General features: G+C 43.6%; 1 protein-coding gene across 1 annotated transcript in view; it reads right to left on the bottom strand.

Annotated features, from left to right (window-relative positions):
* Positions 1 to 7858: 7858 nt before the first annotated feature.
* Positions 7859 to 24943, bottom strand: part of SIRT3 (sirtuin 3) — a 95227-nt gene continuing 78142 nt past the window's right edge. Inside the window, exons 6-8 of the mRNA XM_085644962.1 lie at positions 15217 to 15378; positions 13349 to 13561; positions 7859 to 8591 (exon numbers count right to left, since the gene is read on the bottom strand). Of these exons, the coding sequence (XP_085501088.1) occupies positions 8562 to 8591; positions 13349 to 13561; positions 15217 to 15378 (405 nt within the window). The 3' untranslated portion in view covers positions 7859 to 8561. The remainder of the gene's footprint in view (positions 8592 to 13348; positions 13562 to 15216; positions 15379 to 24943) is intronic.

Below are 24943 nucleotides of genomic sequence, written 5' to 3'. Positions count from 1 at the left end.
CATCCCTGTCTTCCTCCTCAGCCTTGCTTTCTCGGCGTGCCTCCCCCCAAGCCCTTAAGCTGGTTTGGAGTGCACCCTTCTTTGCTCCTGGGGGACAGTACACCCCCTCCCGCTGGCAAAACTCCCTGAGTTGGGCCACAGTGTACGTTTCTAAATCTTCCAGTACAAACTCCATCTTGCCCACTCAGGTTAGAGGACAGGTTTTGTGCAGTAACAATGCAGGGGGGTACCTTTAGTAATACCTCCTCCCACCACCAGAGTAAATTTGGAAAAAACAAAAACCCACAATTTGGAAGGCCGCTGTGAGAAAACTCCCGGTGTAGGCCTATGGACTACCCACAGTTATTGTTGAGTATATGTAGGCACAGCTCTATCCCACCACTGAACACCAATTTATGTTGGAAAACCACTCCCACACTAGAAAAGGTGGTGGTGGTCTTCCGGACACACTGTGGTAGCTTGGCTCGAGTGGTCAGGAAACAGGCGCCGTGCTAAGCATACAATATACCCATACAATAACCATGCGTGCATCCGTTCCAAAAACGACTCTACACCGTAAAAATTATGAAAATATTCTTTCTTTATCTTTTTCTCTTAGTTGCTGATTGGAAAAATAAATAGGTCAATCACAATATACAAGTTTCAATTAGTGCAGGTCAAATAAATATTGGCTGTTTGATGAAATAAATAGGGGTGATCATAAATAACAGGGCATAAATACAAGTGCAATATATCCAGACAATTAAATACTTTGAGGCAATAAATACTGTACCAATAAATATTGTACACCATCAAGTCCTGTGGTCCTATAAATATAGTGCAGCAATAAATAGGTAAAAATTCAATAAATACAGTACCCCCAATAAATAATTAAAAGTATACAGCAACACTCATGTAATCAGATGACACTTCAATTCTTAAGGGCTGATTTGGCCCAGGCACAGCTTGTAGGGTTGTGGAAGGCTTGAGGGGGGCTACTCCCTGGCTGGGACAAGGCTGAGGCCTAAACTGAGGTAGATCAAAGGGGGGAATACCAGTGCCCTGGCTTTCTCTCTCCACACAACCTTTCTAGGTTAGTCCCAGTTCACCCCAGGCACAGTCAGGTGGGTTTCAGCACCTCCCTAGCCCCTTAGAGCAGTCTCTCAGGTCTCCACAGGGCCTTAGGCGCCCTCTACTCCACTTACTGCCCTTTTTCTGATGTTCCGACGCCGCTGGAGTCGTGTCGACGCCGTGAGGCGGTTCCGGTTCGGTCTCGGCGGCCTCGGCACAATGTCAGTTCTTTGACGACGCCGGCAGGCGGTTCCGGTCCGATGTCGGTGGCCTCGGTTCGACGGCGTCGGGCAGTCTCTTCACGATGTCGACTTCGGGCGGCTCCGGTCCGATGGCGCTCTCGGCTCCGATGACGTCGGCCGGCCTGGCCTCGATGTCGACTTCCGGCGACTCCGGGGTGCGATCCTCACCCCCGACCTCCGGTGCTCCTCCTCACAGGCTCCGGGCGACTCCGGAGTGCGATCCTCACTCCCGACCTCCGGTGCTCCTCTACCTCGGTCTCCGACGACTCCGGAGGGCGGACTTCACTCCTCCGATGACGCCGCTCGCTCGACCTCGGTTCACTTCCTCCTCGACCTCTGGAATTCCTCACGACCTCCGTCGGCACCCTCTCACGACCTCAGGCGGCTCCGGGTACGACGTCTGCGACTTCAGTCAGCGCCGCTTCTCCACCTCGGGCTCCAGGTCTTAGGCTACTCGACGCCGGACTCCAGGGAAACCAGTTTCCAGGTCAGGATCTTGCTGCTTTCTTGGTTCTAAGGCCTGTTCCTGCTGTCCAGGTCCTTAGGATAAGTTTCTTCTGTCTTCTTCCCACACAGGGCTATAGGCTGGGATCCATCAGTAGGGACAAGTATCAAGGGTGGGTTTATGGACCCCACTCCAGGCACAAGTTTCCACCCCTGCTGCTTCACTCCTTCCTCCTTCACTGTTGTGCTCCTCTCTCTTCACCAGTCAGGTGCCAACTGCCAGCTCCAACTGCCAACTGCCTCTCTTATCCTCCCAACATTCTAAACGGTCTCCAACTGTCACAGAGTTCTGGAATCTCCTGGAATGTTCTGGAAGGTGCTGGTAGGTTCCAGTGGATGCTGGTGATGTCACAGGTGGCCACCATTTTGTGCTCCAGGCCCTCAGACAGAAGTTTCAGGGGTAGCTAAAATGGCTCCCTGAATCTGCAGCAACACGAAAAAGTCTGGTGGTTCCCAAAAAGGAAAAATTCAAACAGGGTTTGAGGCAAAAGTGGGACAAAATAAATAATGATGAGGAGGGACCACCCAAAGGGCTGACAGGTCTAACAGACTTACTCAAGAAGTCCACAGCAGAATGCTGGGTCTATATTTTCTTACCAATTTTTTTTTATTAATATGTCTACATAACAAACTGAAAAAACCAAAGGAAATGATGGACGGAGTGTTGAACATTGCAAGCACTCACCCCCAGTCAACTGATCTGGGTTTAATCCATCACCGTTCTTTAGCCCACTCTGCCACCCCAGTTCAGACATGGCCATATGCAAATCAGTCTGACCCTGTGCCTCATGGGAACAGTCCAGCCCGAACTGCCAAGCCATGTCTTCCCTGGACCGGAAACAAGCTTCCTAGGACCGGTTTCTGGCATGTCAGCCGTCTTCAGCCAGGCTTGCTTGAATCCAGTGGCAAAGTGAGCAAGGGACTCACGTCTGAACATACCCTGACAACTTATGGCGAACAAAGCAAAAACCAAAGGAAATGATGGACGGAGTGTTGAACATTGCAAGCACTCACCCCCAGTCAACTGATCTGGGTTTAATCCATCACCGTTCTTTAGCCCACTCTGCCACCCCAGTTCAGACATGGCCATATGCAAATCAGTCTGACCCTGTGCCTCATGGGAAGAGTCCAGCCCGAACTGCCAAGCCATGTCTTCCCTGGACCGGAAACAAGCTTCCTAGGACCGGTTTCTGGCATTTCAGCCGTCTTCAGCCAGGCTTGCAAATTGGTCATCGTTTCAGATCACCATTTACTCCGAGTATCAGAGATACATCAATCAACAGAACTTCCCCCTTCTGCCATATTGTGCTTCATAGTCCACCATTGCACACTTTATCCACAGTTGGGTGTACCACTCTCGCTTATATACTTCAGTTGGCGCAGGTATCTTTTGTGCATCTTCATCGAACAGATGTATGGGTCTTAATTTTGGGAGGCAGGTGACTTCTCAATAGTCTCTACTCAGAAATCCCAGTAGAAAAAGTCATCATTGTAACTGCCGTCATCACGATATATCACATTTTATTGTACCATTTGTTCAGTGCAGAAGGTTACTTAGGTCTCAAATACCTAGCTATCAGTATTTTTGCTAATACAAATAATTGACGAACCAATGACGATTCTGAAGCCCTCAAGTCTGTCTGCCCCTTCACTTTCAGCCCCAAGACCATTACAGGTGGTTCTGCAGGGTGGAAAAGTTAATCATTTCTTTACGTCCCACTAGAACGTCTCTCCAAACGTGGAATGAAACCCCCCCTCAGCTTTTGTCAGAAAAGCTTATCCCGGTTACCTACCAGTGCATCAGAACCTTAAAAGATGATTCTCTGTGTAACACCTATTTATCATGTAGTCTTACATCTCTCCAAAGACCAGTTCATGTTTCTTCTGGTTTGTCTGAACTCACTGTTCTCTCCTTCTCTCCCATTTCTTCAAATCTCACCATTTCTGTTGAACATCAGGCTTGGCGGTATTTTGCATCTGTTAGATGCTACCTGCGTGGTACTGTCTATTGTTGTCACTAGCCTATCAAAGTCCGTAAGCTTCCTGGTGGCTGCTGCTTCTTTAGAGGTTTGAGTTGTCCAGTGTTTCATCTGCCAGTATGAACAATTATATGATTTAGACATCCCAAATGCAAGCTCTGGAATACCTTATTTGGCCCTTGTTGTACAAGCCTGCGATTATTTCCCAAATCTCCCTCAAACCAAGTTTTGAAAGTATTGCTTGTGCTAGCAGGTGTACATTCTTTATTACACTGTAAAGGTGTCAGTGGCAATGGGAATTGGAATGTATTGAGATTCTCTGTCTGGGGTATAGAATCACATATTTCTAATGTAGGTGGTATAGTCGTAATGAGCATGATTCCTTTGGAATCCAGAGTACATCTCACATAGCTTTCCCTCCACCGCCTGGTGCATACGAAGTTCAGATTCTCTATTACAAGTTTTAAACTCTGACACTCCCACTCCTCCCTTAAGTCTAGGCACCCAGAGCCCCTTGTGGGACACCCACTGTGGTTTTTCTTTTTCCATGAAGTTAAGTACTGACTTGTAGATTATGAAAAATGTCGTTTTCTACTGTCATTGAGAGAGCTTGAAAAACATACAGTAATCTTGGAATCACTAACATATCACTCCTTCCAGCTATGAGATATATATACAACGTTCCATCCTTTACAATCCATTCTATTACTGGTACTGTGTTGGCCTTAAATTACGTTAAATAAGTCCAGGAAGCTTGCGGTAAGATGTATCCCTAAGTACTTCAAGGACTGACCATTAATTGTAAATGGAGTTATCAGTCTGTGACTTTCCTTCACCACTCAGGAAGTTTGATCAAGTAAAAATTCTGATTCCCCCAAATAACCTCATAGCCAGAAATTGCCCCAAAATTCGCCTGAAGTTCCAATAATGCTGCATTAGTGTGGGAGTCAGTTTGTTTATAAGCGTTAATTAAAATTCTCCTGTGTATCCAGGAGGAGCCAGAGAATGTTAGACATGGCTTTTACAGGTGTATGTGCTTCCTCTGCTGTAAACATGGTCACAAGCGACTTCCCTTGATCATTAATCCTGTGGAACTGCAGGGTCTCCAAAAATCTATAGGCGTTCACAGGAATTCTAGCCACCGAAGTATGTCTGTCTATAAACATCTTTGACTAACTTTCCCTTCCCTCTGTCAATATTAATGTTCTTCTCGTCCTTATCTCTGACATTGAGTATTCTTTGCCTATTTAGTTCACCTTTTATTGCTTTCAACAATAGCGTGTGCGCTTTATTACCATATTTATATGTTTAGCGCCACAATTCTAGGGGGTACCTCCCTGACCCGTTAACTAAGAACATTGCCCCCCTATTGGCGATGCTTTAATCAAGTCAGACATCGACCCCTGGGTGTGTTTTTCTTCTGCCATTTTGAGTTTTGCGTCTAGTTTTTCTTGAGCCAAGACCATATTTCTCTTTTCTAGGATAAGCTTCCAGATACCAAGTATCTGGCTATACAATCATTTACTGGGGCTGCTGAGTGTATTTGGAGTGTTGTGCTCGTGTAAACCTTGCACCTATCTCCATCCCGAGAAGCCTTGGTCTGCTCGACTCACGCTACTACTCAGGATCAACTGCTGAAGGGGTGGTACTTGTCCCAGTTTATCCCTGGACAGCAAGAGTACAATGCAACATACACCATGGTTGAGCCCAGTAACCCCTGCCTGCTCCGTGACCCTCTAAAAGGGGTTCGGATAACGCCTCGCGAGCACTCTGAAAAAAGATTTTTTAAATTAGTAAGTTCTATACTATCTTCTTAATCACTTTGTCTCTCACCTTCTTTCCCACACCTACAGTAGTTTTTGCTCTATGCATTCACTTTTCAACACCATTTCACCGCTTGCATTCCCTGTCTCCCAATTTTCTCCTCTTATCACCAGACGTTTACTCTTCATTACCACTTCTATCTCCAGGTTGAAGTTCTTCGTATTCTGTTCTTCACAATCTTGGTTAGGCCGCTCCCGAATACCTCCTGTTGTCTGCCCCCAAATGTACCTGCTCCTCAACTATAATCAATTATTCATTCTCCTCTCACCTGTTCAAATGATTTTTGACTCTTTGGCACTCTTGTTCATGTTACCCTGCATCTTTTTGATATCACACTTATATTTTGGATTGAGGTTTTAATTTGCACGTGTTCAGTTTTGGAACGATTATCCTTTTTAATCCGTGTGTGATAGTCAAAGTTACTTGTAAGAGGTTGCATTTTCCTCTATGGTTGGTTTCCTGTGAAGCGTGCTAACACCACCTTGTAATGATGAAGTGTGCTAACGCCACCTGGTAATACTGAGCTATTTAAGAAAGTCAAGAAATAAAAACGTGATTTGAACAATGAGGGCTGATCAGGCAAATGAAGGCTGACCGAAAGTGCTGATAAGTAACCCATGACAGTGCCCACAGCAAAGCTCTGCCAGGCCAAATATTTCATGAACAAAGTAATATTAAACTACTTAGCCTTTCGAAGGTCGACTCAGAGTCATGTCTGATGGTGGGATGGAGTAGCAACGGAGGACGATGGGGCCACATGTGGGAGACGAGGAGTTATTGCAAGAGGAGTTTCCACATCCAGTCTGACAACTTGGGAAATTCACAAGGTGAGGAACCTCGGCTAAAGGTCTCCACCATAAAAGGAATGTTTCATTTAGAGTTCAACCACCAGATCGTATAATTAGGCATATGGAAATCCATGGCAGTGCTAAGCTGCAAACACATTCGGTCAGAACGCCTCGCCGGCAGTGTCAGCGTACTCGCTAGATCTCGTGGTATACTTGGCACATCATCGTTAAAGGATAGCGTACTCGCTTGAGATTAGGAAGCCACACATCGTTTTTATCTACTGTGCCTTATACTCTGCTACAAATTTGATAGCCAAACAAGCAGATTTTGAAGATTGGCGAACCGTACTCCTTGGACATATACTTCTTGTTGGAAAGACCTAGCAGGGTCGGAAGTATAACAGTGCACTAGGCATAGAACTGGCTTTTGGGAAGCCATACAGACCTGAAGAAGTCGAGGGTTATTGTCCCAACGACGAAACACGTGTTGGCTGGACCCTGTGGTGTTCTTTGGAATAAAGAAAAATAATTCTTGCAAAAAGACTTTATTGGCTCCTATTTCAAACTTTGGATTGAACTTTCAAACTAGATGGAACACGTGTGCACAGGATTGGACTGCATTCATTTAGGACCCATCGGTCCAATTTTGAGGGTTTTAGGGGTTTTCCCCTCACCTGTTGCATCGTTTGAATTATATGTTTTGTATACATTACAATACACAGCAGGCACCATACTTTGCTGTGTGAATTAACACCCCACTTCTGGTCAATACATTCTTACAGGTAACATGTTTCTTATGTTAAATGTATTCCCATTACTGGCTGTGGTCATGTTCTGTTTGGTGCTCATTTGTTTGACCCTTATGGACAAGAGACTTGACCCAGCGTATACACAATCTGAATGATACCTGGAAGGTAGGTAAGGGATTCTGCGGCAAGTCTATGTTGGTTTATATTGGACATGCATTCAGATCTGTAACTTCTTCCATACCCTCATTCCCTAGTGTTGTGTGCCTGTGACAAGTACTGCTGGCTTCTGAACATTAAGCCTGTAATTCTGAAGAAGAAAGGATACTGCATGCAAATACATTAACTATCACAATGATTTTTCACTGTCACCAGGTATGGTTGTCTGTTGGGGGGAATGCTTTATAAGTTTACTTTCTTAAACAGGTCCAAACAAAATGGAAGGATGCATAATAATAAGTATGGACTACAATTCCTTCAGAAAAATTCACATTTTCAAAGAATCACTTAAGAATCCCATGCTGCTGAAGAAAATATAATTACCTTTATCTACGGCTCTCTTTCTGAGCAACAAGCCACTCGTTCTTTTTTTCTTCTCCCACAAATCTAACACAGTATTTCAGAATTCACAGGAGATGAGAACAGGGGTCACTTAATTACTTGGCTATCTCATAAGGTTAATGGAGCACCGATGTCTCAAACAATAAGCAACTAAAAAACAAAAGTAACATTGAAGTGTTTAATACAACACAGATTTCATTGGGTACACTATTCCAATATACCTAGGCTCCATTTTATCTTCCCAGCCTGAAAAGCGTGAGCCTGAAGCCGCTGCGGATATTGAAGGACAATGGTGGCTCATCCCTCGATGCAAACATAGTGCAGTGTCACTCTCATTTCTTGGTGTGCCTTTTGCAATATTTCCATCATTTGTTTTGCTGTGTGTGATGTCGATGCAGGGCAAAGTTCATCACTGGGAGGCAGAGACCAGTCAGGCCAATAGGGGAGCTGGAGACGCTTCAGCAGGTGAAAATGACTTAAAAGATTAGGGAAGAGTCACTTGATGTCGCCCAACCTTACCTGCCATTCAAAAGCATCAATCTGTTAGGAATTCTTCCCATTCCCTGTGGTCAGGCATTCACTCCTCCTCCATCCACACATTTTCCCATGTGGACACGAGGTGATGCTTGGAGAAAGCAGAAAGGCTGGTGGAAGGTTGTGCCCTGTTTTCTTTCATTGCATCTCACATTCAAGCCTTTGTTGTGGCTCATGGACTCTTACAGTCGTCAGAGAAACCTTTTTGGTAAACAGCCATGATGAAGGTGGGGGAAAGGAGCACAGGGACTTGGTAACTTTTACCTGATGTCTGTGCCTTCTCTACTTTGGGTTTCCTCTTTAAATCACCATGTGCAAGTTCAAATCCTGTTGTCATACTCCTTTCCCACTTTCCTGATCCACCTGCAAATTTAAGCAATATCAAAATCAGTGCATTAGTGACAAATGAAGAAGTGAAATCTATGGGATTACCACAGATGAGACGCAACTGACGAACCAATGGCCCGAAGAGAGTTATGGAGCGCCAGGGCTGACTGCTAACTAGGGACCGAGGACACCAAAATCAAAGTAATGACGAGGCACATAGATGGTTGGAGACTAGAGGCCGATACAGGATAGGAGTCTCTAAGAATCCGAGGGATCAGTAGGAATAAGAACTCATGAGGTCACTAGGGATGGGATTGACTGGAGGACAGAGGGCCAAGGGAGCCTAAGAAATTAAAGGATCTCTAGAATGAGATTTGACTGTAGACCAATCTTCTCAATCCAAGATCCCATTAGGGCTGGGAAGAAGAGCATGCCTAGAGATGGGAGACCTGACCTAAGACTGTCAAAAGTGGCATACCTAGAGAAGGGAGGCCTAGACCTGGGAAAGGTGGGATGCCTAGAGATGGGAAAAAATAGGGCTGGAAAAAGAAGCATACCTAGAGTTAGCAATTTAGGATTAGGAACAATGGCATGCCTGGAGATGTGAGACCTAGAACTGGGGAAAGAAGCGTATTAGTTATGGGAAACCTAGAACTGGGAACAGGAGCATACCTGGAGTCAGGAAAACTAGGGCTACAAAAGAGAGTATACCTGGAGATAGAAGAGGGGACTTGTGACTAGCAACATATACAACCATGAAGTGGAAAAACGTGTGACTGGACTACCAGGGAGTGGAGGAAATCACACCCTAGCAGCCAACAGAAACAATGCATATGGTGGAAATAACCTGGACCTAACATCATATTTCTTTAGTATAACATCGCTTTTCTTCTGGGCCAACTTCCCTTAATCCGCATGGCATATTCTCCACTTTCCCGGGATGCAACTCGCTGGTACCCACTTATTGTCCCCCAGTCCAAGAGTAAGCAGCATACCTCTGTGAGGAATGAGCTGTAAAAACTATGTACAAGAGTCAGAGAAATGTGTTTGGATTCAGGTAGTGTTTACATCCCTTGCATTGTCCTACATTCTTTATAACTGCAAATTCCTACCTTGTCAAGTCCTGAGAATGTATTAGCCCTGTTGAGAGATATGCTAAAATTTTATTGGGGTGGTAGTTATGTTAAAAAATATTTTATCAACAAAACATTTTCTCATAAAACAATTTTATGTGTTTAATTAATAACCATACTAAAAAGCCAACCTATTCTAGAGGCACCTCCTACCCCAATGAAAGGAAAGGTCTGGTATGCCTACCACCATTCACATTCACCCTCACACACAACACTGTAATATTCTTCATGGACCCATTTTCTCCCCTCTCCTATTCAGCAACTACCTAAGTCCCTTACTAAACCTATTGTAATCATTTAACCTTGTGTTACAACTATGGGGCAATATGCAAATCATCCTACAAATCGATGGCCCAGAAAGCCTCTACAGGTCAAAACATGTCTGCCTTCACGCTGTAAACACTTGGATGATTAGAAACCACCTCGCACTCAACAATACAAAGACAAAGATCATGACCTGTGGACAATGGCACAAACACCAACCGATAGATCTCTGACCCAAGGAACTTGAATCTCTGTTAGACACAGCAAGAGAAGTTAGGAATCTGGGCAAGATCGTGGACTCATGTCCATCCTTGATACCACATGTCAATGAGGTCACTAAGAGCAGTTTCTAAACAACGAAAATGCTTGAATGCGCCTTCCCCTATCTTGGATACCAACAGAACTCACAAGCTATACTCATGCTTGTGATTTCCAAACACTGCTACAGCAATATTCTCTTCCTTGGCACACCCTGCTTCATCATACACAAAGAACAATGGATCCAGAACACTGCTGCAAGACCTCCTCCTCCACCTTGACTCAGGGAACGCATCATACCACTCCGCAAACACTTCACTGGCTTCTGGTACATGACCAATGTTCAAGGCACTCTGCATCATCCACGAAGCCTCCCAAGTAAAATGTAAACAATACAGACCTCTACGTTCCAGGCTGGCCCCTCGGATCGTCATACTGACATAAAATAAGAAATTGCTAGAAGTATTAGCTATCTTGGTCCAAGCAGCCACGCTCTGGACCTCCCTACCAGGTAAGACCTGAAGCATTCAGGAATATATAAAGTTTAGAAGAGAGGTAAACAACTGGTTGCTCTTGAGATAACTAGGTCACCTGCTTATCCTGGGTTAAAACAAGGCACAACAGCCCACAGAAGCACAAGAACTAAGGAACAGTGTTGTACAGCACACCACGCCGAGAAAATGGCCTCCGGGACCCCTCCCACAATGGCGATTTAGTCCATACACCATGATCTAGCAAAGAAACAGGTACAAGGATGGAATATGATAAGAAGTTAGTCTACCCTCATGCTATTCCTCACCACCCAAAATGAGATATACAAGCCAACATTTAATATTTGAAAATATGTTCCCTGGCTTGTGACAGGAAGGATCCTTTCCACTGAACCTGCTCAAACGCCCCTTCCTCATGGAAGATTTGTTGCTTCTGGGTATTTATCATCTCCTGGTTTCTCCTAATACTCCAACAATCAGTGGCACCACAGCCAATTGTAATTCAAATCAAGCTGCATGATAAACCTTTACATCATTTACACTATAATTACATAAAATGAATCCAATTCAAATTTCATCCAATACCACTACTGGTCCATAACCTCTTCACCCCAACCGGACAGGCATGTAATGACTGAGGAGATCTACTACACATTGCTGCCCCCTAGAGAACTTTAATATAGTCCCCCACATGCAAATATTGACCAAATACAACATCCCATCATCACTTGCTAACTTATAATGACATTCATAGAAGGGTAGATTGAAACACAGTTCATCCTGACAGATCTCTGACCCTTCTTCCCTTGCACCCATGCCTGCTCAGGTCCATCCTGGGCATCAGACTGGACACCAAGTTAACACTGAACAATCAGGTGACTGCTGTAGTCTGGGTTGTGTGGGCCTTATGAGGCAACTCCGGAAACTTGTACCCTTGTTGTCATTTTCCACCATGCGTACTGTTGTGTCGGCCCTAATTGTGTCGCGCCTGGATTACGGTAACGCAGTATACATAGGGCTACCTGACAAACTATTAGGGAAACTTCAGGTGGTTATGAATGACGCGGCAAGACTGATTTTTAAACTCCCGAGAAGAGCACGTGCCACACCTCTGCTACAACAACTGCACTGGCTCCCAATCAAGCAGAGGGTTAGGTTTAAGGGTCTGTGCATTGCACATAAAGCCCTCCATGGAGCAGCACCCGGTTACATCAAAGACCGTGTGAAGGAATATGTGCCAGGACGATGCCTCCGATCGTCTGAGTCAAGCCTGCTGGCATGCCCACGTTTTTGATAAAAACACTGTGGGGGCGAGCTTTTTCAGTCATGATTCCCCAGCTTTGGAACCATCTTCCGGATAGCTTGCACAGGGAAGTCACCTTACTCCCGTTTAGGAGGAAACTTAAGACCATTCTGTTCACTCAGGCGTTTGGAAAAGCCCATCTAGACACGCCGAGCTCCAGGAGGCATGCTAGGTTCCAAGTTTAGGGTCTTGTTTTAGCGCTCAGAGACCAGTTGGTGATTTGGCGCTATATAAATAGAAATTAACATTAACAATTGATCTGAGAGGGGGGATTACTCACATTGCACGGCCCCCAAGCGTGCGAGGCGATCCCTGCGCGCTCCAGTAGGGCATACCCAGAGGAAGATCCCGGACACATGCCTGCAGCCCGACTCAGGGAGGAGGCGAGGAGCCCACGAGATTGAGAGACCGAAAGGGATGCGACTGGGCGCTCCTGATATAAAAGCTTATATGATAATAGCGCTATCGCCTGTGCCTAAGTGTATAACTGTTTATAAATGCCCATAAAATGTTTTCCAAAAAAAACAATTGATCTGAGAGTGGCACATTCTTTGCTGATACCAGCAAACTAGACTGGGGGCACAAGTAAATCATAATTATAAGAAAGGAACCTGCAGAACTGCATACCGCAAACCTTAACTGTGTATCTTCCTCTCAAACCTTCACACTTTTTAAATCGGTGGTCATCATCACGCACAACATAAAAACCCTTCCCACACATGACAAAAAATAAATACAACACCTTTAAAATCAGGTGGTGTTCTACATGTGAAGGCAAGTGTTTCACCACCCCACACAGTGGTAGTAAGTGCTGTATAGATACTACAATACAATATAATTCAACAGACTGAAGGCAGTGTCTTAGGAGTATAATGTTCAAGAATCACACAAAAAAGCTATAGAGATTTCTTACTAGTGCAACCGTGACAAGCTCCACAACCCAAACATTATTTTGCTCCTCACACTTTTAGTGTTATTGCATACCATTAGCAAACCTCTACCACACCATTCCACCTTGGTGCTTTTGTATGGTGACAAATTGCATTAAAGTACTTTATGACAAAACAATGTGACCATAAATACATTTCTGTTGACCTACCCATCACCAGTTACAAACCTTCAATATAACTCCAAAGGAGATTCAACATGTCCCTAGCAATCTGAGATCATTTGAATTTGCACTTAGGAGAGAGGAAAGGTACAACTGAAATTAAAAGTGTCTGAGGTTAAATTAAATCTCACCTATTTGTATGATGTCAGAACCCTTTCCTAAATAGCGCCTGTTTTTTTTTTTGCTACCACAGTTATTTAAAATACACAGTGAAGCATCACGCAAAAAGATACCTTCTTCGTGTGCTGTTGCATGAGATCCAGCACTTGTTCGGTCCATCCCAGAAGGGACACCATGTGCTGCACTCCTTGGATCACATCCCCCAGTTCTGCAACATCTTGGTGCCGCGGGGTTGGCCATGCGAATGGTCCCACCAGTTCACGGTTTATCAACACCCGTGGAATAGAGCCACGAACTGCGCTGGCCAGACTAGCAAAGGGTTCCACCTGACGCACAAGAATGAATAAAGGAATAAAGAAAGTCGTAGGGCACGGCTTTGTTAACTGAACTGTCTATCGATGCTTCCCAACTTAGACGTGGAGAAAGGAATAGGTAGGAGGGAAGCAAGAGGACAGTAAGTGTGCACACTTATATATCACTGTACAAACTGAATTGCGTGGTGAAACTCAGGAACAGCTAAACAGAAGGAGATGAATTATGAGAGTGCAGGAGAAAGAATGAAAGAGGAGGGAATAAGAGAATGGACAGGAAAAATAGAACAATGAAAGGGGGAACAGATATTAAACAGCAACAACTAGAGAAGGGCATAAGAGGAGTGTGGAATGAAGGCATAAGAGGAGAGTGGAATGAAGGCATAAGAGGAGAGTGGAATGAGCCACATCACAAATACAAACAGGGGAAGGAAGAACAGAAGCTCAGAGAACATGGGAGGGAATGTTCCAAAGAAGAGCAAATAGGAAGAAGAGAAAGAGAAAGAAAGGGGATTGAAATGCACCCAGATCTGGAACAACACCCCAAATCTACCAGGACAACCTCAACCTTGCTTCAATTTAGGAAACAACTGAAGATGCATCACTTGAACGAACACAACCCCATGACCCAGTACTAGTCCACTTTCGCTCTCAGATCCAGGCTAACCTACCAATTTGTCATTACCTTTGACCCTGCACAGTTCTCTGCTGTTTGCTAACTAGGCTTGTGCCTTACACATATCACATACATACATGTAAAGAGAGATGGTGAAGCATGAGTTAAGTAGGAGTCAGACAGAGATCAGGAAAAATACAAGTGACAGCATATTAGTGCAAGACGGAGAGTGGAATAGAAGAAAGAGAAAGAAATGAGGTGTAGGGGACCACCCTGGAATGGCCACCCTACATGACACAGACAATGATTAGTACCTCCAGGGATACCATTTTGTGTTCCTGGTACTCCTTCTTGTTTGTGATGCATCTAAGGCAGAATGAGGTTAGAGCCTCCTTTACAATTGGATCCTTGCTTTTGTTTTAAACTCATGCCAGATCCATGCCTTGGAGAACTCCCAGAAACTACTGCTACACACTTTGGTGCTAAAGGTAAATGCTAACATGGCTAAGTGTGAAGACAGGAGACTTAATATGCAACTCCAACATCTCGACCTGCCTCATTCTCAGCGAGAAACTGCAAGCCATGTAAGTACATACTCCTGCTCCATGACACCACCATTCAATCAATCAAGGGTTTGTAAAGCGCAACTACTTACCCGTGAGGGTCACCAGCACCCAGACAACCTAAGATCCCATTACCCACAAGACACCTTCCCCAACCCACCCAAAAGAAGCCTATGATAGCCATCTTTATACTGGCAAAGGCAGGGGGTTCCTAGTGTTTTCACATGTTTCTACTTCAGACACATCTCTTATTTGGTGTCTGCTCAATAAGATGCTTTTGTGATATATTGCTAGATGTGGAAGTTTTGCTCTTTTTTTTGTCACTAGGCGACCCTTCCTCAATCCTAGAAAGGCACAGTGCATTACTGATTTTTCACAAACCGGGGGGTCTAAGGAATTGACCCTGGTAGTATGAGGGAAATCCCCTCATTCATGACTTTTTTCTTCTAACCCTCTTTCACCCCTATGCTTGATGAAGCCCTCTCTCACACCTCCAACGAGGTCCCAATGATGATGAGGAGGTCGGCCAGAGGAAAATCAGTCAGGTGCAGCAAAAAGCGTCTGGGCAATTCCTCCCCAAAAAATATGATGTCAGGTTTGATGAGGCCACGGCATACAGGACAGTATGGAATCTCGCCATTCAGGACTGGCAGCTGAAACAAAAAACCAGCACACATCACGTCACAGCACCGAGACACAACTGGCAACACAATATGCAGCACTGTATTGCCATTACATATATATAGTGCCTACTAGCCCAGACAAGTGTATGAAGCACTATAAGGAGAGCTACTCCGGATTAGATGTAGGCTCGGTCATGTACTCTTAACGAAACCATGTCATGCATTTTCCTAAGTTTTCTGTGGAAGATTAAATCAACAGGAGTTAGATGTGATCTATAGTGGGGGCTTTGTAAATTCATGCAGGTGGTTGGTGGGATGAAGAGATAAACTAGAGCAGATTAAGTATTGCTAGGCTGCAGGGATAAGGTTTCAAAGTAAGAGAAGCTGTGATCTGTGAACTGAGGTGTGGGAAACTGGCAGAAACACAATAATAGAGAACAAGCCAGACAGGCATGTGACTTAGAGTAGGCTATACTCAGAGAGAGGGGGAATGCAGAGGATGGAAGGTAAAGAAATGGTCATTTGACGGAAGGAAAGAAGAGAGAAACAATCAACAGTTTTAATAATATAGAGCAAGGAGGCTTTTTGAGGTAGCGTGCAATCTGAGGATGTAAAACTGTAGAAAATAAACAACATGCTTTGCATGTGAGATAGTGTATTGCATTGTAGCATTTCTACAGTACTTGCAATGCATATGTGGGGCGCTGAAGCATTTATTCGCATGGATAGCACACTACACCATGCGGTGTGCAGTTGGAAGTATGTTTTCGTTGCTTTCAGCCTATGTAGGAAGTGCTTCCATATTGTTCATGATGACAACCAAGGTGCGACCATCGTGTTATGGGAACCGACGCTTGGCAGTGTGATGCATGAGGAAGTGTGAGAAATAGATGTGCATTTCTATAGTTTATGGCATGCTGGCAGGATTGATTAACAGTGAAGGTCCCTTTATCATGTTGGTAAATTTCCTTCACGTTTTCAATCACATTTCCTATGCTGGTGGTGGCAGGTGGTTATCCACACAGTGATCTAATGGATCTGGTGGAGGTGATCTTATGGATCTGGTGGAGATACCAGAAGATGTGGCAAGATGCGCTGTGTTATTAACTTACATTTCTCATAATAGGATGTTGTTGGTTAATAGATGTGACTATTTGGGAACTGCATGGTAGAATCTGAGCCTTCAGGCGACCAGCAATGTGTGGCAGACCTCTCCAGTCTTCACAGACATTTCTGGTTAGTATTGCATGGGTAGTTAGCCTGTGGCAGGACCCTTCAGTTGCCAGCAACATTCCACATGACCTTGCAAACATTATATGCCCGTTTCTTTGAAGACGGTGGGTCAAGTTATGGATTGTCAAATGGCATCAGAGTAGCACACATCACATGAGATTGAGACTTGAGGACCATCAGAAAGAATAGACACATCACACATGCAATAAACAGATAAACAGAACACAGTCAGTAATGCACTACCTATTCACTCATAGAGGTCTCAACTCAATTCAGAAAAACACTGCAATTTCACCAGCACAACGCCTCCTTATTTTATTTATGTGTTTATTTATTGTCATTGCAGCAGAAAAAAGCATATCAACAGTTCCATGGTACATAAGCAGTAATTAATTATGAGTTTTTTATATATTTATGCCATGACAGTGAAAATAAATGTGACCCGATTCACATATTTATCACTACAATCCAAAGCACACATTCAAATTTATTACCACAGCACAGTTGCTAATAGAAAAACACTTTTTACTACCTCACAGATTGCATGTAACAATTACATCACACAGGGAAACAACTCTTCTAATAGTCATAAGGTCTCTATAGTGTTTTCTCCCATAGTGCATGAATTAACCCCTCACATCGTGGTTTTGATTAAATACCCTTTGTTAAAAAAACATACACATGAAAAAGACCTTGGCATAGGCTGTATATGCAGCTGCTCTGAGTAAAATATACTACTATGCTATGTCTTACCATTGTTGAGGAAGGTCATGCCTCGTAAGAGGCTTTTTTGCACCTCCTACACTGAATAGTAATAACATATATGTGTATGTATATATATATATTCACTGAAAAAACCATAGGTTTCACACATGTTATAGTTAGCTGGACATTTTACTGATAAAAAACCAATGAAATTCCCCCGTTATAGTTACTGTAGGCAACTATAACTCACGCGACCGTAATCCTCTGCTGATGCTAATACTGTATTTAGACACTTATTTGCCCATGTCTTCTTCCATTAAATTTTAGCTATACATATATTACAAATATTTTTTTTTCATAAAGACACATATGTCATCAGCAGAGGATTACGGTCGCGTGAGTTATAGTTGCCTACAGTAACTATAACGGGGGAATTTCATTGGTTTTTTATCAGTAAAATGTCCAGCTAACTATAACATGTGTGAAACCTATGGTTTTTTCAGTGAATTAGCAAGGTTTTTTAAATGCTAATTCCTAACTATAACGTGTGTGAAACCTATGGTTTTTTCAGTGAATTTGTACGGTTTTTTAAATGCTAATTTATTTATGTATTATTTTTTATATATTTATTTTGCAATAAACTACGTATTAAAAATTATTATTAATTTTTTTTTTGGTTTTCACCCTGCGAATTATTTTTTTTTTTTTTTGCAAAAAAAAAAAATTTTTTTTTTGTGTTTTTCAGGGTGCGCGCACTGTGCGCGCACCCCCGCGATTTTTAAAAAAAAAAAAATTTTTTTTTTTGCCTTCGGGGTCCTTCAGGGACCCCCTGACAAAGGCTAGGGGGTCAGGAACTCTCTACCCTGCCCCCTTTTCACGTTCGCCACCTTCCTTTTTCACTCTCGCACTGAAAACAAACAAAATGGCGGCCGACACTTCCTGATTTCGACCGATTCGAACGTTGACTAACATGTAACCACCAATCAGAATTACGCTCGCGCACGTTAGGGTGCTCGCACGGTGCTCGCACGGTGCGCGCACCCTGCGCGCATATATATATATATATGCTTTTAAATGCTATTTTCTCCGGAAATACTGAACAGATTTACACCAGACCTACAAAAGGCACTTCCTTGACCTAGGGACTACCTCTCTGCCAAATTTTGAGTAATTCTGTTCAGCCGTTCGGGCTGTAGCTCGTTATAAAGGTCCTATGGAAAAATGCATGGGAAAAACGCGTTTTGGGACCCCCCTTTTATCTCAGCCCCCGCTTGACGGATCCCCCTGAGACTTTCAGGGTAGGAGCGGAGCGTAGCGCCCCACCTATTTTGAGAAATTCGCGAGGATTCGTCGACCGGCGCCAAAGTTATTCAAAATAGAATGTTGAGGTTTTCCTATGGAAACGTGGTCCTAACTATAACTACCTACTGGCGACCGCCAGTAGGTAATATGTATATATGTATATATATATATCTATCTGTGCTGTCGTATTGGTGGTCTGGAAGGAGATATATAACAAAAATAAAGGTTAAAGTGATGTTATAAGTAGGAATTGTGATATTATATCACTTTACATTAAAAAAACGCTTGGAAATTCACTGGAAAAAAACCCAAAGGTAAGTAATCGCAAGTAATTATTTACTACGTGCCCTAAACTAATTTCAACCCATACCCTTGCTATTCAGTGTTGTTATCAACTATGTCATTTAAGTTGTCATTACGGATGTTATCAATGCATTCATTGAACATGTCATGAGTAACGTAATATGAGGGTAGCCTGGTGTTGGACAAAGGGACTGGCCTGTGGCTAGCTGGAAGCTTGTTGTTCTGTGATACACTGAAGTTGAAACTGCCTGGACACTGAACTGGTTTGTAAAAAGGACAGAAAAAAGAACGATCTGGGTAACAATATTAAAGACATTTAAAACACATGGAACACAATCTAATCACTGCAGGTCTTGTTGGAATACTACAAAATTGTATATAGAAGCACAGGGGTTTGGCAACATTATAATCAGATTTAAGCAGCTAATGCTATCACAAATCGGTCCGAGCATCATAAACTCCATGGATGGGTTGCTTAAAATAGTATAAACAATGGGGTTGTCTACAATGGGGTTGTCTAGGATCAAATTCACTGGCCTAGACATACAGATAAATGTTCATAAATTATACATCAAACAAAATAGTAGACTTCAAGTTATTAGAAATGTACCACAAATCCAGCATTAAACTTCTAGTTATACCTAACAACTCAGCTAATGTGCCCAGTGCCCAATGGCCCCTTACAAGTCTAAACTTTGATAACACAATACACCCTTAACTAATAAAAAAGGCTTCTAAAACAAGTGCCCCACATTATGCACACCACTTAAGCTTCTTTTGTTCCAGGCCACGCTCAGCAAATCAATAAGGGTGACTGAGTGATGTCATATCACTTATCAACTCTTAGATGAAAGCTGTGGTAGCTATTCTAGAAGAGGAAAAGTGTCTGATGCGTTATAACAGGAATACCCAATGGATGTTCTATGGCTGCTCCAAAGAAATATGGGCTTGCTTACTAAATAAATAAATGAAATAAATACTGCTGACTTCTCTTTCTCTTCACCTTCAACATTAGCGAAAAGAGTGCCCTTCCAAATACAAGTATGCAAATAAAGTTGCAGCCAATGCAAATTGCTCATTCTGTCAACTAAAAAAATTCCAAAAGTAATTTACAAGACAAAAGGGCAATGAGACTTCTCCCCTTCCTAAACAACTATATTCAGAAAACACAATAAAGTTGTTTTGCCCATTGGTCTGTCTTTATTCTCTGTGAAATATTGTCTAATATTAATGCATCCTTGTATTAACCTCACACACACACACACGCACGCACGCACACACACACGTATATAGATGAATATTTATTTACTGAAAAAAACAAAGGTTACAGGGGCATTATGGTTAAGCTCAGGTTTCACTCATACACGTGAACTAACTATAACTCGCGCCACCGCAATGCATTGCTTATGACCTCACATATTATATCACTCATGACATGGTCAGTGACATCACTCATGACATCTCAAATGACATCACTCATGACATCACTGATGACATCATCCAGTGACTGTGAGTGTTTAAAAAAAATGTATGTCTGTTAAATATATATACCAAGGTGTATTGGTGAATCAGTGGGTGTATGAGTGCATGTATGGATCATTCTGTGGGTGCGTGACTGACTGTATAAGTAAGTGAGTCAATAAAAAAGGAATATGTTAAATATTTTGAGGTCACACTTTCCTGTAAGATCAAAAACTTACAAGACAAAAACTGTTAGTGCTATGGCGAACATCAATATGATCACAGAGCTCGCTCCATGTTGCTGTCCTGTTTCAGTAGATGGTCGGGCAGGGCCATGGGGCAGAATCTGGAGGTGGGTGTGCACCACAGTGTAGCTGGGCAACCCCCTCCAAAACCACTAAAGATTACTACAGCATTGCTGACATAGTTCTCCCACGAGATCATGAAAAGCTGATCTTCAGCTTACATGCAAAAATATAAAATAACCGCAAATAATCAGTCAGAGCTGAAAGGCATTCCATGTGAGGTATTACTATCTCCAAGAAATAATGACAGCAAGCAAAAGGACTAATTAGAAACCAATTCTAGATTATGCATTATATATTTTAATTTTCTTCACTGAATTTACAAATCCACTATACAGATATACAACTTTAACAAAACAAATTTTGATGCCTACATGAGATAATGCCTAACTAGCCCTAACATACTACATACACTTGACAAACAAGTGCCACGTGTAATGAAGAAGCGACACATATGAAGTGTAAGACAACGGATATGTTGAAATCCCAAATTGCAAATGCATGACATCTGATAAGATGTCAGGGCATATTGGACTGAGAAGAGCACACATGCAGATGACATCCATCAAACTAAAATGTCTTTAATCCAGTTCTCAATTTTCGGTGATCTTTTACCGCCCCATGTAATTGCCACCCGGCGTTTAGCCATCAACAACGCCAAGCGTATAAATCGACCTACTGCCCCTTTTACATGTGGAACACAACACAATAAGCATACTAAGGGTGTGCTTTGTATCTCCAGCCCCGACATTTCTGTTATATCCCGCACCACAGCACTCCAGTAGCAGGCCACCTTCCTGCATTCCCATGCAAGGTGCAGGAAGTCGGCTTCGGGTTGCTCGCATCTCCCACACCTGCTAGAGTCACGCAGTCCATAGTGGTGTAACCCCGCTGGCGTATAATAAACCTGGTGTATATACTTGAAATGTATAATACGTACATTTCCATTTGGAGCAAGTTTGCCCGTCAGGCCACATATATGTTCCCAATCTGACACGGATACCGAGGAGGTCAGTTTGTCATTCCATCTCTACAGACTTCTGTCTGGGCCGTCACACCTTTCGTCACGCATTGCCCTATATAGCTTAGTGATCAGTTTTTTATTGGTGGGGGTGGTTAGCACCAATTGCAGAGAGTGTAGTGTGGGGGGCTCGAGGGGATAAGTGCCATAGTGTGATCTAATTGCATGTCTAAGTCTGTGAAACGCGAATCGGAACAGCAGTGTGGGGTATGAAACATTCCCCCTGGATACAGGTCTTGCATCACCTGTATGCCTGCCTCTTTTAAAAGACGCATCGCACCTGCCTCGTGAGTCACTGACAGGGCAGCATGGCTGGGGCATAAATGGGTAGTTTGTTGGCCAGTTTCCCTATCGCCTGCCACGCACCTACCGTGGTGTCTATTGTATTTACGTCTGTTTTCGGGACGCTTCATGTGAGTGAGCATACTGTGTAGAGGGATAGTGGAAGCATCCCCTTCCTCCACTGCAACATGTGGGGTGAATGCGTGCGGTCTAACCCAGTAATACGCATACTGTGCCTGTGCACTCAGATAGTAGACATTGAGGTCCGGTGCACTGAATCCAAGTAGGTGGTAATTTGCGAGTGTTTTGCGACCGCAATTGCGGTCGCAAAACATTCATACATGGCTCATGAGTCGCTATTAGGAAGGGAACGACCCTTACTAATAGCGAGACGCAAAACCTATTTTGCGAGTCGCTAGTTGATTAGCGAGCCGCAAAATAGGTTTTGTACATGGGCCCAAGGTTTTTAGCGTGCGCAAACGGGTGTAAAACCCATTTGCGCATGCTAAAAACAGTCGTACATCTGGCCCTAGAACTCTACGCTCCACTGAAACGACACTTTGTCACCTGTCCTACTTCATCACATTTTAGGCATAGTTTAGCAAGCACTGAAATGGTTTCACTCCTGTCTCACTGACCGACACTCTTCTGTCTCTAATGTGTTCATCATTCTGAGATCTACTCCTCTGCTAGTTGATGTTGCACAAATTAAAGAAGTGCAGGTACCCAGTAACGGACAGGACCTACCCATTTAAAAGCACTGATCGACTACAGATCTGCGAGGACTTGTTGCTAAGTTGCTTGTCTCCTAACAGAAAGGGGGAGCAAACAGCCGCACGGTCTCCTTAAGGTGTGGGCAACCTCGGTGCACAGGAACTGGGGCAGGAACGTTAATTGTTGTAAATGAACTAGCGATCACGTACTGTCATACTGGGAAAAAGTGACATTAAATAAACAAAAAAAACCACACACAGGTCCAGAAAAGGGTGAGGAGGATGGAAGAGGAAGGTGGTCGACATAGTCAATGGGAGGGGGGCGGGAGCAAAGGCAACACAGACAATACCGCGAAAAAGTAACATTTGGTAAACAGAAACAAGCATTGGCATAGCCAATAGGTCTCGCTTTTGGGACCTTATAAGTGTTTAACTATGCAACAGTTGCATAACTAAATACTTATAAGGTCCCAAAAGCGAGACCTATTGGCTATGCCAATGCTTGTTTTTTGGTAGGCACGAAGAGCCACCCTCCCCCGTGTAATGCCAGCTGCTGCAACAGGGGGAGGGACGGACTCTGAGGAGAGAGAGCAGAGGAGGAAAGAGCAACAGAGAACCAGTCTGCCAAGTAGGTGCGAACGTTAAAGTGAAAGTAATCATTTCGCGGGCGCTTTGATGTTCGCAGTGGCCGCGCGGCTCACTGAGAACATCAAAGCGCCCGCGAAATGTACACGCAGGCTGCCAAATGGTGCGCGCGCCCGGCGCACATGCACTGTAGTTGGGGACCTGAAAAGCACTTGTTTGCACTTCCAAATCCCCGTTTTCTATAGCTCTCGCCAGAGCAGCACTAAAGCGCTGGCTCAGGCGAGACCTAAAAAACACCATGTCCCCAGTAAAGGGGGAGGACGAGGGAAGACGGAGGTGATCAGCACAGACAACGGGAGTGGGGCGGGAGCAAAGGTAACACGAGCGGCGCTTTAAGCAAAGATCAGAACATAAGCAGCAGGAGCACCAACAATATATATGGGCGATCAGGAAATAATCCACATAACAGGGTCAGCCTGCGGTAACTAAACTACCAAATGACGGGACAGAGTAAAGCATTTCCCTACCAAACAAAAGGAATTTTGAAAAGCTGCCCATGGAGCCAATGAAAGTGATGGGCGTGGTGAAAGTCCCTAGAAGGGGATGTAGCAAGAAATTAAATAAATACTGCCTACTTCTCTTTGGCGTCACCTCCAACATCAGAGAAAAGAGCGAGCCCTTCTGAATACAATTGTTCACAAACTTTTTAATGAATTGAAAATAATGCGGAGAGCTTTCTCGTAATTGTGTGCAATTTTGTAAAAATATCGTTTTACGTTGCAATATTTCCTCACTTTTCATTAACGCTGCCCTGTATTTCTATGGGTGGTTGGGCACAGGTCACTAACTTGATGAAGGCTTCACCGAAACGCGTTTTTCTGTTTGTGATACATTAAAGAAATATTGTGCCGTCTTGTGGTGTGCCGCTGAAGTTCTTTGGGGAACTCCCCAATCGCTTTGTTTTGAAGAAAAAAAAATATATATATATATATATATATATATATGTGTGTGAGAAAAGATCGGGCCGACTACTGTCCAAGGGTTTTCTGGCCCTATGTACAGTGATGGTGGTTTTGTATCAGTTCAGAAACTGAGAAGCAAGCCCCGGACATAAATGAGCCTAGGAAATATTCAATCACAAAACGTAGTCACTGAAATGTATTTAGGGTTAGTGTCATATTTAGCGCTAGGGGTAAGGCTTAGATTATGGTAAGGGACAGGTGAAGTACCAACCGTTTTGCTTTGAAACCTTTGTCCACAAGCATAATCAAGGGTTAATTTGCTGGTAAGGAAGCTCAGAAATACAACACGCTCTAAGCAGAGGTTGTTAAGAAGGACACTGGATCGTTAAATTAAGTTAACTTCTTTATTCAGGTCGAGGAGCTGAACCGACATCTGTACAGCTTCATCGGGTGATGTAGGATGTGACTTTCATAGACTCAGGTGACAAAGAGATCCGATGATAAGCAGACAACAGGTCTATGGTGGAGAACCACTTAGCATTGCTCAAACTGGAAACCATCTCATTAATTTTGGGTAATGGAAACTTGTCCACAACAATGTTATTGTTGAAATGCCTCAAATCTACACAGAGCCGAATCTTACCATTACTTCGTCTTGCTACGACGATCGGAGAAATACAATCGGAGGTTTCAATTGGTTAAATAATATTGGCAGAGACTAGT

Source organism: Triturus cristatus, chromosome 3_1 (assembly GCF_964204655.1).
Source record: "Triturus cristatus chromosome 3_1, aTriCri1.1, whole genome shotgun sequence".
Taxonomy (NCBI): Eukaryota; Metazoa; Chordata; class Amphibia; order Caudata; family Salamandridae; genus Triturus; species Triturus cristatus.
Note: the sequence above shows the minus strand (reverse complement) of the source record. Positions and strands in the feature narration are given on the sequence as shown.